The following is a 15,678-nucleotide window of genomic DNA, read 5'->3' as shown; positions in this document are numbered from 1 at the left end:
TATATATATATATATATATATATATATATATGTAGATATATGTTTATACTTTTGATTTAAATATGCCTGGATGATACTGTCCTTTGCTTGAGCCTTCCTATTTACTGTGAGCGAGTTCGACCCGCCCGATTGATGAAGTGGTTACTGTCGTGACAAAATATAAAACTTTGTTAGTCTTAAGGCGGCTAGTTCAACAGAGGTGATAGATTGAAGCTTTCATAGTTATATCAAAGAAAGAGTATAATTTTGGAAAGATTAGTTGCTCAAACTTGTGGCCGTCGAAAAAGCAATGACAATGTGTCACAATTCATAGATCCCAATATTCATCTCTTCAGGAGCAATTAATTGCCACACGACATAAATATCTGTGGAGGCTTTCGTAGACCTTGGAAATTGAATCCTTCACAGATGATTTTATACATTAATTACACGCTTGTGCTACCAAATAATTTCTGAACACATCTTGTATCTAGAAGAGGTTAGGTGATTGGTTTCCTAGCTTCCCCAATCACTAAAGACATTGGTGGTGCCAAGATGCCACATCTATCTCTTTCTTGTGCTCGTCATGGCTCCATGCAAGGAGATCAAGGAAGTCGGTTTAGAATGTTATGATTTTGGTGTCATTGAATTTGTTGCAATAAATTGATCCTTTTGGTAAAGTTTTCATATCATTTCAAGCACTTTTGGTCTCCAATTTTATTTGTCTATATATTTTTGGGTACATTTTAAATTTTACATCATGTTGTTCCTTAAATTGCGTTTTGAATTTATACATCATGTTGTAAACTATGCTGGTTAAATGAAAGTTTTGATCCCACACTTATTGCACGGAAACAAAATGATTAGGACTGTTATCTATCAATTATTGCACGGAAACAAAAAGATTAGGAATTTTGTCTATTTTATGTGACATTTTATTGGTTTTATATTTATGCATCATTCATGATTATTATTCTTGTATAGGTCTCCTCTCTTCAAGTTTGAAATTAATTCTTGGCAAATCAGCCATGGAATCTCCTGGTGGTGTTTTTATGTGTGGACTCTGGTGTAATCTTTTTTGGATGCATTTCAAACCAGAAAATTTCTGAGTTTTTTCTTCTTTTCATGTAATAACGTTAAGATTCAATTCTATTTTCCTATATCCACGCTCTATCTTTATTTGGATAATATTGCACAAAATTTACAGAATTTGACTAATTTTATGCAAAAATTAATGTTTTTAAGTTGGTAAGTATCATATTCTTTATTTTGTAAATAACAAACTTTAAGATTGAATGCAAAATATCCTTAATAATTAAATTATATTATAATGTTAAATATTTAAAATTCCTTCTATAACTATTAATCACATATGATAATCTAGATATAAAAATTTCATGAATTTTAATTTTAAATATTTGCGGGGATTAGATGCGGACCCGAATATTGGTTATTTATACAAATAGCACCTATATTATTTTTTGAATGATAGAAGTTGAGTGTGCCGTGATCGAACTTTCAGGAATTTGACAAAAGTAAAAAAAATATAGCATGAGGTTTGTTGTGAATTTTAATATTTAAGTGGAAATTAAAAAAATTATGCGACGGTGTTAGTTTGGTAAATGGCCATTTTTTATGTTTAAGTAATTTGGGGAACTAAAATAGACGGAGACTTTTTATACAAGTTTCCCTATTTATTTTTTCAGAACTCTCCACCAGTTAATGAGTTTCCTACTTATATGATTGTTTGTTTTGTTTGGTCCGTAGTGAAAAAGGGGCATTAATATAATCTATAATATATTTATGATTTATTTCTTGATTTTCTTCGTCTTTAATGAACTATTTCAAACATTGAAGTTGTGTTTTTATTAGCTGTTAAAAATGGTTTATCATGCTCTCGATTTTCCATTCTCTATCCCGATATCAAACTGTATAAAGTCGTCATTATTATTACTAAAATTGAAACATTCCGCAATTAATGAGCTCCTGTCAGCATCACTATTAGTGCATATTGATTAGAGATTAGCTCATTTCAACCATAATATGCAATTATTTTTCACCCTCATTTAAATCTCGAAGTCCTTTACTTAATTTTTTTCTTTTAAATACCATCAATCAATTTTGGCCAAAAAGTTAGATGTCAACTTTTAGCGGATAAAACACGGTTCTGTAAAAAAATTTTAAAAAAAGTTTTTTGGTTATTCCAAATAACATCTAAATTATTTTTTTGAAAAGTCAAGTTTATTATGATTATTATTATTATTATTATTTATTTGTATGCTATTATCTTATTGTCCACAGAATGATTTTTGGTGAACGAAGAAAAACAATTAGGCTTATGATATGTATTCGAGCTAAATCATCAATTGTCATGCTCAACAAGGATAGAAGCAAATATGACTTATCAATTCAACACCCCAAAAAGAAAACTTGTTCGTGGCGCTAGTTGAGATTAATGTATTAATCATGAGACCCTATAACTCAAAGCTTCACCTAATGGCTGAAGGACAATACTAATAATATTAATGTATATTTATAGATTTATAGTGCTTAATCGGGTAAATTTACAAATAGCTGAACATTGTAACTTATTCTACAGATTATTTGCAGCAAAAGATGATATATTCTGTTTATTTCAAGGAATGCTTGACAACCTAGGAAACCTGATTCAACATTACGGTCTCTCTAAGAACTCAAATGAAGTTTTGCTTGTGATTGAGGCCTACAAAGTTCTCCGAGACAGAGCTCCTCATCCTCCCAGCTTCATGCTTGGTCATTTGACTGGAAACTTTTCTTTTGTGCTCTTTGACAGAAAGACTTCAACCATCCTTGTAGCTTCTGTAAGTCTTTGACTTCATCTCCAATCTTCCTTGTCTTTAATGAATTCTTTTCGGGCTTGTTTGCGTTCACTTTTATCTTTTATTTTTGCTTTATTTTAATAGCATATTTGTTTGATATTTTTTTATTTTTTTTTTCATAAACGTTATTTTTAAAAATGCTCAAAATATCTGCAAGTCATTTTAACTGCATTTAAAAGCAACTAAATATGTTATAGCATAACAAAGCATAAACAAAAATAGAAAGGAGCATTTACATGCATACCACATAATTCCTATGTATTTATATATCTAACAAATAATTTTAACATTTTACATTTATACCAACCAAATCTTTCATGTCACATAAAAAAATACAACCATTTTAAGTTTTTAAAAGTGAAATACACCTTTTCATGCATAGGCGTGGTGTTATGTATGTAAAAGTGGAAGCTTAGGTATTAGATATGTAAATACATAATAAATGAGTGGCATATATGTGTTTAGTTCTTTGATATAAATAGATAATTAAAATATATCGAAAGACATTCTAGTAATTTGCTGTCCTATTGATTAAATTCCTTGGAATGTGGCTGACAGGATGCTGATGGTAGGGTTCCTTTGTACTGGGGAATTACAGCAGATGGATGCCTTGCTTTTGCCGATGATGTCGAAATACTGAAAGGATCGTGTGGCAAATCCCTTGCTCCATTTCCTCCTGGTAATTTTTCTTTCTTCTGGTTGATTCAAAGAGAAATAAAATTTTGTATTGCATTATTGTTTTGTGTTATGTTCTGTTGCGTAGTTGTGCAAAATAGTTAACTATTTGATGAATCTTGCTAAGATTGCTGTCTATTTGATAGAATAGAAATGAGTATTATTACTAATGTACGTTGAGATGCTTATATGCGTTAGTTGAATAACTGAAGTGAATATTATTACTAATGTACAATTGGAATATACCATTCTACTCTTAATTTGTGTAGAAATTGTATTAATAATTAAGTGATTAGTTTGGTGAGAAATCTTTCTGCTTATCTATCCAAACTATTGCTTAAAGAATTTTTTTTTTGGGGGGTCATTTACAATCATAGCACACAATTCTTTTGTATTTACATATCTTACACCTAAACTTACATGCATAAGATACAAATATTTAATATCACATTAAAAATAACACTACTAACAAGGGCAGAACCAGCTTTATTTTTTATGGTGGCCAAAATAATAAATGTTTAATTTTCTTTAAAATTCTGAGCAAAATAATAATAATAATAATAATAAATCGATCGGGACAAAATTACTTACCTAAACTACACAAAAAAATTATTAAATTCTATTCTTTATATAAAGAAATCTCAAATTTAAGGGTGGGCAACATAACCCGATTCCACCAGACTATTATCACTTTTTGCAATGTGAAATACACATTTTCAGGAATAGGTTTAAAGCACCAGAGTGCTCTGTGTAAATATGAAATTTCAGGGGTGAATTATGTAAATGCATAAGAATTATGTGGTATGTATGTTTTTTTTTAAATTATTATTATTATTATTTTTTTGCGTTCATCTAATTGATTTATTCCATATTAGCTATTTTTTTTTTTTCAAATATTTTTAAACTTTTGTTGGTCAATAAATGCCAAAAGTAGCATCTTGAAAGATTGCATGCCAAATGGAGCTTAAGGATGAAGATAGGCTTGAAAATGTCTTTGAATAGCACCGTTTTGTTTTGATTGTCTGTTTGTCTATCTTATTTTGTTTGGCATCTCTGTTTTCAAGTTGTTGTGTTTGTTGGGATCGCAGGATGCTTTTATTCAAATTCCCTTGGTGGGTTGAAAAGTTATGAGCATCCTAAGAACAAGGTGACTGCAACTTTAGCAGATGAAGAAGAAATTTGTGGTGCCACTTTCAATGTAATGTTCAGATTCTCATTCATATCTACCACTTTTCCAAGTTTTGTTTTTCTTCAGCTTCTTTTCTTGTTCATGCTTCATTAAACCTTAAAATTATTTCCATATATTCCATATCTTAAATGAAACGTTTAGATTAAGAATTGATTTCATGTATCTTATCATGTATCATATCATTCATATCTACCACTTTTCCAAAGTCTAGTAAAATCTACCACATTAGCAACATGATAGTCATCAATTAGATATGTTTTTGCATGTTGATTTTTTTTTTCTCATTTTCTATTTTTGTTCACTCTATTTGAAATGATTTCACAAATTTTAGCTCATATTAGCATATGCTTGAAGTTTATAACTTATTCATTCAATTATTTATTTATTGTTTTTTGATGTTAATTCTTAATTGTTTTTTCTTTGTTTAGGTGGAAGAAGCTCCCACGGTTGTCACAGCCATGCATTAAAAGTTCATCCCATGCTTGCAAAGGAAATTCATGTGAATAAAGGATGAAATAAATGGGTACTTGTGTTTGTGTGTCTTAGTTGAGCTTGCTAGTCTTTGTTATCCATGTTTTCCTTTGTCTTGAGAGATGCTTCCCTTCGATGCTTCATTGTAAATAAAGTTTATTTATGAAGGTTTTTTAAAGAACTATTAGTTGAAGAGAAAAATCTTTGAGCTATCAGCACTGAATTTTGATCATACAACGACAACAACAAAACATTTATCTCACTAAGTGAGGTCGGCTACATGAATCCTCTGTCTCCATTGCGTCCTATTTAGTGTCATATTTTCATTTAATTTTAATAAATGAGATCATTTTTATACAATATGCCCAAGTCATTCTATGCCTACATCTGCCTTTCTGAACATAAGTCGAATCTAAAACATCTACTTTTCTAATCAGATCATCAAATTCACAAAATTTTGATCATAATTAAGCAAATTGGCTTATGAGTCACGACTAGTTTTGTTGAATTTTTTATGCAAAAGTATTTAGAAAAACTCAAATTCTAATTGCTCATTCATTATCTGTCTCATTATTCATGAATTTAATGCAACAAATCATTAAATTCAGTCTAATTTTCCTCTTTCATGAAAAGGTTTTTTTTTTTAAATCAATTTATTTATTTATTTATTTATTTTCCTCATATTTAATAGTATAGTGAGTAGGCACGAGAAAGTTGAGTTAAGAATTGTTTGCCAGCTCGAATTCATTTAATTATTTGAAACAAAAGCTCAAGTGAGGAGAGGCTTAACCTCAAACTCATTAATTTACTCTCTTAATTTTTGGCAAAGTTTACATAAGCCTAATTCCAATTCATGTTAGAATAGGTAGAGGATTTAATTAGATAAAATATTCATCTTAATTAGGCTTTATATAAAAATGTTACGCTAGACTAACTTATCTTTTGACATCAATCCCAACCTCAACGCTAAAATTAGAGTGCTTTTAAAATGAAAAAGGGGGTTGTACTATATCAGGAGAAGCAGTCTGTCACACTATGCCATACTTAACAAGCCAGCCGAAAGAAAATCATAAGATGGTAGATTCTAGAAAAGGGCGAATGGATGAGTGCAATCCAAGAAATTCTAGAAAACTCCATCACATTCTAGAGAAGGTTTGAAGGAAAAGCTCCAATGATAATTCAAGAATAACTTACGAGGTTCTAGGGTCATGTATACAGATAAGAATTGTATAGAACAATCTAGAAATTAGAATAATCTAATGTATTCTAGAATGTTCCCTTCGGCTTGGAGGGGCTATAAATAAGAGCCCCTCCCCTCATTTGCAATCAACTAAGAAAACATCCAAGCTTCCAAGCTTTCAAGTGTTGTAATTGTTCTTTCTTAGTGAAGTATTCCTTTCTCAAATACTTCTCCCTACTCTTCTTCTTAGAGTGTTTTATGCTCACAAGTCCAAGGATTTTGAGGATTAGACTGATTTAGTGCTAAATGAGATCGCTAAAGTTGCATGGCTGACTCGAGAATAGTACGTGACAAGTGGCTTATGAAAAGAGAGTTATTATCTAATGAATTTGCAATTTTTGAATTTTTAAATTTAATTTCCCATAAGAAAAACAAAATCTTTATAGGAAATTTAGCTATAATGAGTTAATACTTTCTTTTTGTTCACCACAATTTAATCAATGGTGGCAACATAAGCACCTTTGTCTTGTGAAGTGGGAGCACGCTGCCATTATTTCATGTTAGGAAGATTGCGTATAGACCACTAAATTTTTATCTATTTACATATAGAATTGTTGTAAGTTTTACATATATGTCTATTTATCTATGCATAAAAATATGCATTTCACATTTTAAAAGTTAAAATAATGATATTGTTTTTGATATAGAAATTTGGGTAGTTTAAATATAAAATGTAAAGATTAGGTGTAAGATACATAAATACATAGGAATTGGGGGGGATGCATGTAAATGTCCCTTTATGTCATCATATTATGCACATACATAACAAAAGAATTTCGTTGGTGAGGTACTAAGGGGATTATTTCTTAACTTTATGTCGCTTTTGTTACACCTAACCTAAAGGAGAATTTCAAATCACTATGCTTTTATTTTTTATTTTTAATGTGGGTAGTTGACTACCTTAATATTATACACAACTTTGCATACCCTTCTTCACATGGTTAGAGTAGTAGGCACTTTGAAAAGCATTATTTGTCTTGTGCATCATCATGTCCACCTTTCTTGATAAAGATTAGAAATTCTTAGTGTGCTTCTTCCTAACTCTTTTGTGGAGGAGATATAAACGTCTTACCAAAATGACTAATAAAATTTAGTTTTAACAATTAGATGAGCATTGGCCCACATGATGGGTGCGTCGATGATGGTTAAGATTTTTACACATTATAATTAGATTGATTATCAAACTGTCAATGTCTTTAAATATAAAAACTACATATTTTCAAGACTTCTTACCCATTAATGAGATTTGATTAGGGTTGTCATCATCCTTGCTCATTTTTAAAGAAAACTCAGAACGAGTCATTGAGGGAAATTATGTTAAGAAATAGATTCTTACATTAGCAAAAAAATATTTTAATTCTTCACCCTCACCTGAAGACTCCATATTTTTAATTCATTTTTTATCATAAAAAAAAGTTTTAGATTTTACTTGTGGTGAGCAAAACTTAAATCAAACCTCCAACCTTCACTTACAAATTTAGGATCCCTTCCTAATGACCTCTAGGTGGCTCTATTTAGCCTTAATGAATGGCTAACCCAATTCTATCTTTTGTTTCAAATGAGCTCTAATTAGACTCTAGCTCATACAGTGTAGTCAATAGTCCAATTGCAAGTTTATATTGAAATGAAGGCGAGCCTAATTAAGTTCAAATTGACCATTGGGAATCATGCGACATCTTTGGACCTAGTTAACCAAATCAATCCTAATGCCCTAGGATATCCCCTACTGAGTTCAGGACCGTCTTTAGGCTCTTCTTTAAACTTAGGAAGATTTGGTCAACCATATTTACAACTTCAATTCCAATTTGCCTATGAGGCCCACAAAAGTCAACCTTATTCTTCGCCCAAAATTTTAACTCATATTGCCTCTAATCTACACAAATATCACTAAAAATCAATGTCAATCAAAGTTGAGACTTTTAGGCCCTTGGTCAACATAGTTTGACCAAGTGTCCCATTAAGGGCCCATTCTATCTGATTCAATCTAAATACATTCAAATATATCCAACCTCAAACCCATTTGACTTCAAATAACACTAATGATATTATGATTGAGTTTGGTCTCATCCAAGCTTACTCTAAGGGCTAGGTCAATCCCCTTTGACTAAAAGGCCCACTAAGGGTCATTTAAGCCAAATTTAAAATCTTCCCTAATAACTAAGCTCTAATTATTCCAAAATTTCATCGAAAAATATTGAATATTTTTTAACCTCTCAAGCCTATCTCAAATCTAAATATATCAATTAGCTTGTTGATCCGTGCTGACCCAATTAGATCAATTTGAGTCAAAACCCTCCAAATGCAATCAAAATCTAAACAAACTAGAGTGGACACATCTTTAAGTTATCTTTACCACAAAAAATTGAAGGTTTTTGATTTACAAATTTGTTTAGATTTTGATGCCAAGTATAGTCAATCATCTACAATTATGCTGATACATGTTGTGCTTAGGCCTCAATTTGACTCCTTCGGGACAATTTCACATAATGTTAATCATAAACTTAGCCAAACTAAAATAAAGCTTAATTAGGCATTTTAAGGATTGAGTTAGAATCATCTAGCTAGATGATCAAATATAGGTGCATCAAATGGGATAACCTAAGCCTCAGATGTCTTAATTTGTCAACCTAGCTAGCTATATGCCCAAATTAGCCACAACCTGCCTCTCTCTTAACTTCTTAGACCTTGCCTTGAGGGGATTAATATGACCTAATGCATGGGTTGCTCCTCCCGACCAACCTAAAAGATGGCTAGTCCAAGATCTCTCCAACCACTTTCTTTGCTAAATCAAGCTATTAATGGTATCTCCAATCAAACCTAGTTGCTCGATTTTGAGCTTAATAGGGCATTGTGGCTACTCAATGCCTTTGCTTGAGCTATCCAATGATGAAAGAACTTCACTTTTACTCAGGACAAATGACCCTCTTCCAATTTGAATCAAAGCATCCACTTTTTTTTCTTAAGCTCACAATAAATCGCCCAAAACACCACTTCCTCTCTAGAGCATCTCATTCCAGAGGTCATCTTTAATGAGACTTTTAGCGAGGTTGACTAGGATAGTAATCCATGCATCCCCATGATTTGCAAAATGAAGTAGAGTTATTCATGAGCACGAGACAATGCTTATTAGCCAACCAATAAAAGTAATAATTATTGCATTCATGTATTCCCTTTTTCTTCCTCTTCATCAGCTTTAGCTTGATCCTTGGTGAAATAAATCTTAATCTAAGTATGACCTAGGATATAACCTCTAAGGACTCCTTGATACTTTTGAGTGAAAGAGAATTAAATTTACCATCTTGAGTTAATTGTATCAAGTGAAAAATCGTAGATGATTAAGATTTCTTAGCTAGAAGTAAGAGACAATTATAAACTTCAGTTCTCACAATTTGGAAATGACAAGACTGATCAGGTTGTATAGAAAACCATCCTTCTATCTAAAAAACACTAGGGCTTATCACTGATTCACTCAGTCAAACCAAAGCGTGCCATGTGTAAAACATTCTCCACTTCAGTGCTAAGTGAGTAAATAGCATTAGAAGTTAGAAATATTATTTAAATTTAAAAGAATTTTAAGAAGTTATAAGAAAAAAGAAAATCTACAAATGTAATTAAAATCATCAAGAAATAGAACTCTATCTAGAAAAAATAAAGCTAAAACATAAGTAGGTAATTTAAAATTAATTAAAAAAATATTAAAACATAAATAGTTTAAATAAATCTAAAATATTTATCTAATTAAACTCAGACATTCTTAAGCGATGACTTTTGAGTAACATATACTAATTATAAGGGCTTATCTCTATAAAAAATCTACACATCAAAATAAAGCAAAGCCTTTTCTACCCAAATTGGCCATGGAAAAAATTACCAACAAAATAGAACTCAAGTACAAAATTACTTATTTGGTGTTTAAATTTATTAACAAAAGGTACTTTTGCTTTTAGAAATGTTACATTATATACAATACCATATCCAATCATAAAATAAAAAGTTACTGTTTTTTTGTGGTCCACATCATTCCTTCATCACATACAAATAACCCTCATAATCAATTAAGGTTAATCACATGTTTATATATATTTTAATCTTAATTATATTAGCTTTTCATGCAGCTCGACCTTTAACCATATCTTGAATGTTTGGTTGAGTTTTTTTCATCTCATAAGAGACTAGGAAAATAATAACAAACTCAATCAATAAAATTTAATTTCATTATCTTTAGCTATTCATGGGTCTTATTTATTTAATTAATAATAATAATTGATCCAATTTCATTAAATGATCGATTTATATAACTTAGTCTTTCATTAAATGGGACCCCTTAAATTAGGTTGGAAGCTTATCAGGTAATATAATTTTAGGTTAATAAAAGGATTTGTCTTATTAAAGAAATTAACTAGAACCATGCTTAATATTTTAGTCATTATGGAATAATTTGAGATTAAATTATAGCTCTAATGTTAAGGTATAATTATGACTAAGCTATTCATTTGATTATGAGGCATAATGCTCATTCTTGTAGATATGAGGTTTTGAAATGGATATAATAAGATATAGAAATATTAAATTATCTCTTCCATAAGTTTGACTCAAGCTTTAATTTGGCTCGATTAACTAGCTTTATGTGAAAGGGTGATGGGTGAGTATATAGAGCACATATCGATCATTTCTAGTGTATGTATATCCCAAGGTTTAAGGTTTATATAATCTTAATTACTTTTAAAATTATTAATTGAACAATTTGACAGTTATTTTGGTTAAAACCTCTCAAGTAAACCAATTTCTTAATCTAAGTTTAACCATAATTAAAGATTGGTTGATTTAATTCACTAAAAATTGTTCTTATAAAAATTTGAATCAATCTCATAAAATTAAAATTGATCATATACATTAGGTTGCCTATCTCAAAGCTAAATGATAATAAAATAAACAATTCCTCATGGTCCTTAACAAATATTAAATAAGTTAACCATGTACAAATTTGATCAATCTTCTTAGCTGACATGATTTACTTGTCCAGAAAAAACTCTTAACAACTAATGCACCCATGTTCCTTAATAAGTAGGAAATAAATAAACTCCTCATGACTTGGTATTCTGTACATGTTTTTTTTCAAAGCTAAAGAGGCTTTAGTGTTATCATTAAAATGAATGCATATAGTTTATAACCCACTAATGAAACTCTTTGTCTACTAACTCACTCTCAACTACACCAAGAAATATAAAACTTCTCTTCACGCATAAGTAAGCTCTAAGGCTCTTAAAATATTAAGATATTATAAGGATATAATCATTTATCTTATAATGTACTCTTATTGCCTTCTTCTTCGGTGAAAGAGATTCTCATCAAATGTTTATCTTGTCAGAAAATATAACAAATTTTCCTAAATGGTTGGAATTCATCTTTGTAGAAAATTTGATGGAATTATAGCCAATTTAGATGTTTGCTTTGAATATTTTACAAATTGGATGATCGGATTTAATATCATGAGTCATTCAAATGTTGATTATGATGGAGTTAATCATGATGTTTATTTTTGATATCCCTACCACTTGGTTGTTGACATCACAATAACACATTTAGTCTTGGTGCATGCTAGAAATTTCATGGCATTATAGTGATTATTTAACATCTTAATATTGCACAAAGATCCAACATACAAATTGATAACAAAAAAGTTAACATGAGAAAGCACTACGATTTTTTATGTGAAAAAATTGAAAAAAAAAATCATGGGGCCTAGCCTAATCAAAGTAATCTACGATAGGTGATCAAAGATAACTCTTTTCTCACTACTGGGAGAGTACGACTATAATTTTACATCGGAAATAAAACTTGGCTGTAAACAATACATAGATGAACTTCAGGAGTCTGGAATGAATCTCCGTATTCTAAAAATGGTGGTTATAAATAGTGTTCGCTGGAAGTTATTGTCAGATTTTTAATATAATGTTATATGTTATGAGTGTATTTTAGATACGACATTATAAAGAAGGGATTACCGATAGGGGTGAGCAGGAGCGGTCGATGAGTAGTGATCAATGGTGATATGAGGCTACGGAGACTGAAAGTTATCACTTGATCTTCAGTATGGTGCTGCATGTTACGATCGTATTTGGGATATATATTTAGCAAGCAAGGTTCATCAATGTTAGTGAGAAGTGATGACTAGCAGTGGTTAGTGATTTTCAGTAAGCAATGGTTGATGCTAATCGGCGACTACGGAGGTCAGAAGTTATCATCGGATTTTCAGTCCAAAAAAGGCTCTAGAATTCCTCACATTCCCCCCTCAAGTGAAGAGAGGGGTCTATTTATAGCCTCAGGGTAAGTGGCAATTTGGTCATTTGGTGAATAACTTCCCTAACCACCAAATTGGACATCCCATATTAATCTTCCTTGATCATGAAAAGTTTTATTAATGATTTGAGGGCTTTAATGATCTCAGCTTTAAGAGAGCTTAGTTTCATTAGATTATTCTCACCGAGATGCTTGATTTGAATATAAAGATATCAAATTTAAAGTTCATTTGACCATTCAAATGAAAATCCAAGACCTCTAAAAGTGTTTTAATGGCTTGATCTAGGCTTGATTGGATTCAAATCAAACTAATTTTGGCATCATCAGTTTTTTTTTATCATGATAGTTAGTCTGACTATAAACTTATTGAAATCATGGCTATAAATGGTCTTGAATTTGAATTTGAAATATTATTTTGCTAAGAAATGATTTGAGATTTATGTTAGATGATACAAATTTATTGATGATGTTTCAATTACCTTCCTATTTTCCAACAAAGTTTTTTATTTCATACAAAAATCAGTATTCCATAAATTTATACTTTGATTTTTTTTGAGTTGTCATGGGTACTTCATGAAGTATGGGCCAGGTTTCTATTGTCACAGTTGGCAGTGGTCAAGCAACTGTGGTTTACAAAAGATGGTGGCAGTCAGACAACATTAGTCAAATGGTGATAGTGACTACAATGCAGTGAGAGGCATTTGGAGCTACAATCACACATCCATGGATGCATATGAGCATTCGTATAAGAAAAAGAGTATAATTATGTAATATTTATGTAGTGGGATCCACGGGTGAGTACAAATGGTAGCAAGGATGTAACGATGTGGGCGTGGGAGAGAGAATGTGTGTGTGGGTGTGCGCGTCATGCATACATTTGTGCTTGCATTCACAGCTGAACGCCCTCTTGTTTGCGTGTGCAAGTGCATGTACGTGCATAGACGCACATAGAAGCATGCATGGACATGCTCATGCACGTTAATGAGCAACCACGATGGTGCGACAATGGGTGTAAGGCGAAGGGTGGCACAACAGTGGGTTGATGATAAAGGGGGTGCTACACTGTGGCGGCACACCTCATGGGGGTGATAACACAACAGTGACATGGGGATGTGTTGTAGTGCTAGCACACACATGGTTGGTGGAGTGCAGGTGTGGGCCAAGTCAAGTCACAATGTCTGTCAGTGCACCTAATTGTGTGATCTGGCCGAGCTCGGTCTAGGTGTGTGGTTTTGTAAATCTTTTAGTCGCTTGCGTGCGCATTTTCTTGCACATTCTTGCATATGAGCAGCTTTTAGTAAAAAAATTGAATATGTAAATATTGAATTTTTTGTCTATAAATAGGCCCTTTGAGTTAGAAGGAGAAGGCAAATGTGTCCTCCAAAGATCATAGTCTCTTTCATGCTCTAGTTACCCAATCTTAGAGTCCTTTTTTAGGTTGACATTGCCCAATATCAGAATTTCTTTCAGACTATTGTTGTCTCACTTTCTGGACTACTATTGTCTAATGCAAAGTCCCTTTCGGGCCATTATTGCCCTCCTTCTAAGCTATAATTATCTTTTTTAGAGAAAATTTCTTGTGTTTGATCATCATTTGAGATCCCAATGTCTAAGGAATCTCAACCCCCAAAAGTCACAAGAAAAAAATTATACTTTTTGAATGACATGATGGTTTGATTACTTACATTGTCTGATTGAGTTTGTTCACCTCCTCCTAGGCATCATAATATATAAGATAAATTTATGAGTCAGTATGTTGTTTTTATTAGTGCTCCAATTGATGGATGTTCATATGGCTATTGGTGTCCTTCTTCTTCCTCCACCGTCTTCTTAAGTGTGAGAAGTTTTTCTTGGAGGAGCTCCTTGTATTTTTTTTTCCAAGGGAAGGTAGCTTCATCTCTCATTAAGAGGACAACTTCATCCTCATTTTGGAGAAGAAGAAAGCTAGCTTCGTTGACGCATTGTAGAAGCTTGGATTAAGCCCGTAGAATGCGCCATTTGTAATGTAGGTGAAACTTCTAAAAACCTTTCTAATTTATTTCTTAGTGAGCCCCCCTAGGTCTGGATGATAGAGAATCTAGGGCTAGGATTTTGATTAGTGGAGACTGCCAGGTTAGGAAGTCGTCTTCGAGGATTAACCCTACAAATACAAGAGTTTCCTCCCTAAAACCTGAGCACATCATCCTAATCAACAGGGAACCTAGCAACCCCATGATTATTCAATATCTTTATACCTTGGTGAATGGGTGTTGAAGCCACCTAAATCGTGAAGGCTTTGCCGGCGAAGGGAGTCTTCATTTTTTCATAAAGATTTACATTTCGCGAAAAAGTTCCTTTACATTTTGCCAAATAATTAGAGGTAGGCTCTCTGTTACGTTGCATAACAGACGGTATTTATGACTTTACCGCTACCCCATATCTTAAGTGTGGTCAATAGTGCAAGTTTGATTTGTCGTCCAACGCATTGGTTTGCATTGCTTATATGCACATTTTTGGCATTTTGCATGTGGCACATTAATTATATGATCTTCGACCCAGGCCTGATCGACTGATCATTTGGATCTGTTTGGCCGCCCCGACCAAATCGACCGATCAATTTGGTCCAATCGGCCGCCACGACCCGATCTAATTACCTTAGTTCGGTTGGGCAACTTTGTTTGACTAATGCATGCTTGTATGCATCTTTGTATCATTTTGCTTGGTGGGTTTGCTTTCGCATCCATTTGCGTGTAAAATCCTTTTGGCATTATGCTTAAGTCATATTTTATTGTATGTAAAATCATTGTGTTTTTCTTGTATGTTGCTTAGCATTTGGCATGTTTGGGTGTCTCTTTGAGCACCCTTGCTTGCGGTGTCTCTTTGAGCACCTATACGTGCAAGTAATTTTCCCACATTTATCACTGTATACATGTGGATAGATGTTTGCACACTTCACGAGGAGGTGGCCCACATGTAAGGCCAGGCTT

The 15,678-nt window shown here is 32.2% G+C and overlaps 1 protein-coding gene across 1 annotated transcript in view; it reads left to right on the top strand.

Annotated features, from left to right (window-relative positions):
- Positions 1-5,387, top strand: part of LOC110038423 (stem-specific protein TSJT1-like) — a 7,779-nt gene extending 2,392 nt beyond the window's left edge. The window contains 4 exon segments of the mRNA XM_020743272.1: positions 2,579-2,819; positions 3,396-3,516; positions 4,601-4,710; positions 5,130-5,387. Of these exon segments, the coding sequence (XP_020598931.1) occupies positions 2,579-2,819; positions 3,396-3,516; positions 4,601-4,710; positions 5,130-5,168 (511 nt within the window). The 3' untranslated portion in view covers positions 5,169-5,387.
- Positions 5,388-15,678: the final 10,291 nt, after the last annotated feature.

Source organism: Phalaenopsis equestris, unplaced genomic scaffold (genome assembly GCF_001263595.1).
Source record: "Phalaenopsis equestris unplaced genomic scaffold, ASM126359v1 Scaffold232799, whole genome shotgun sequence".
NCBI classification, from domain to species: Eukaryota; Viridiplantae; Streptophyta; class Magnoliopsida; order Asparagales; family Orchidaceae; genus Phalaenopsis; species Phalaenopsis equestris.
This window is presented reverse-complemented; position numbering and strand designations above follow the sequence as displayed.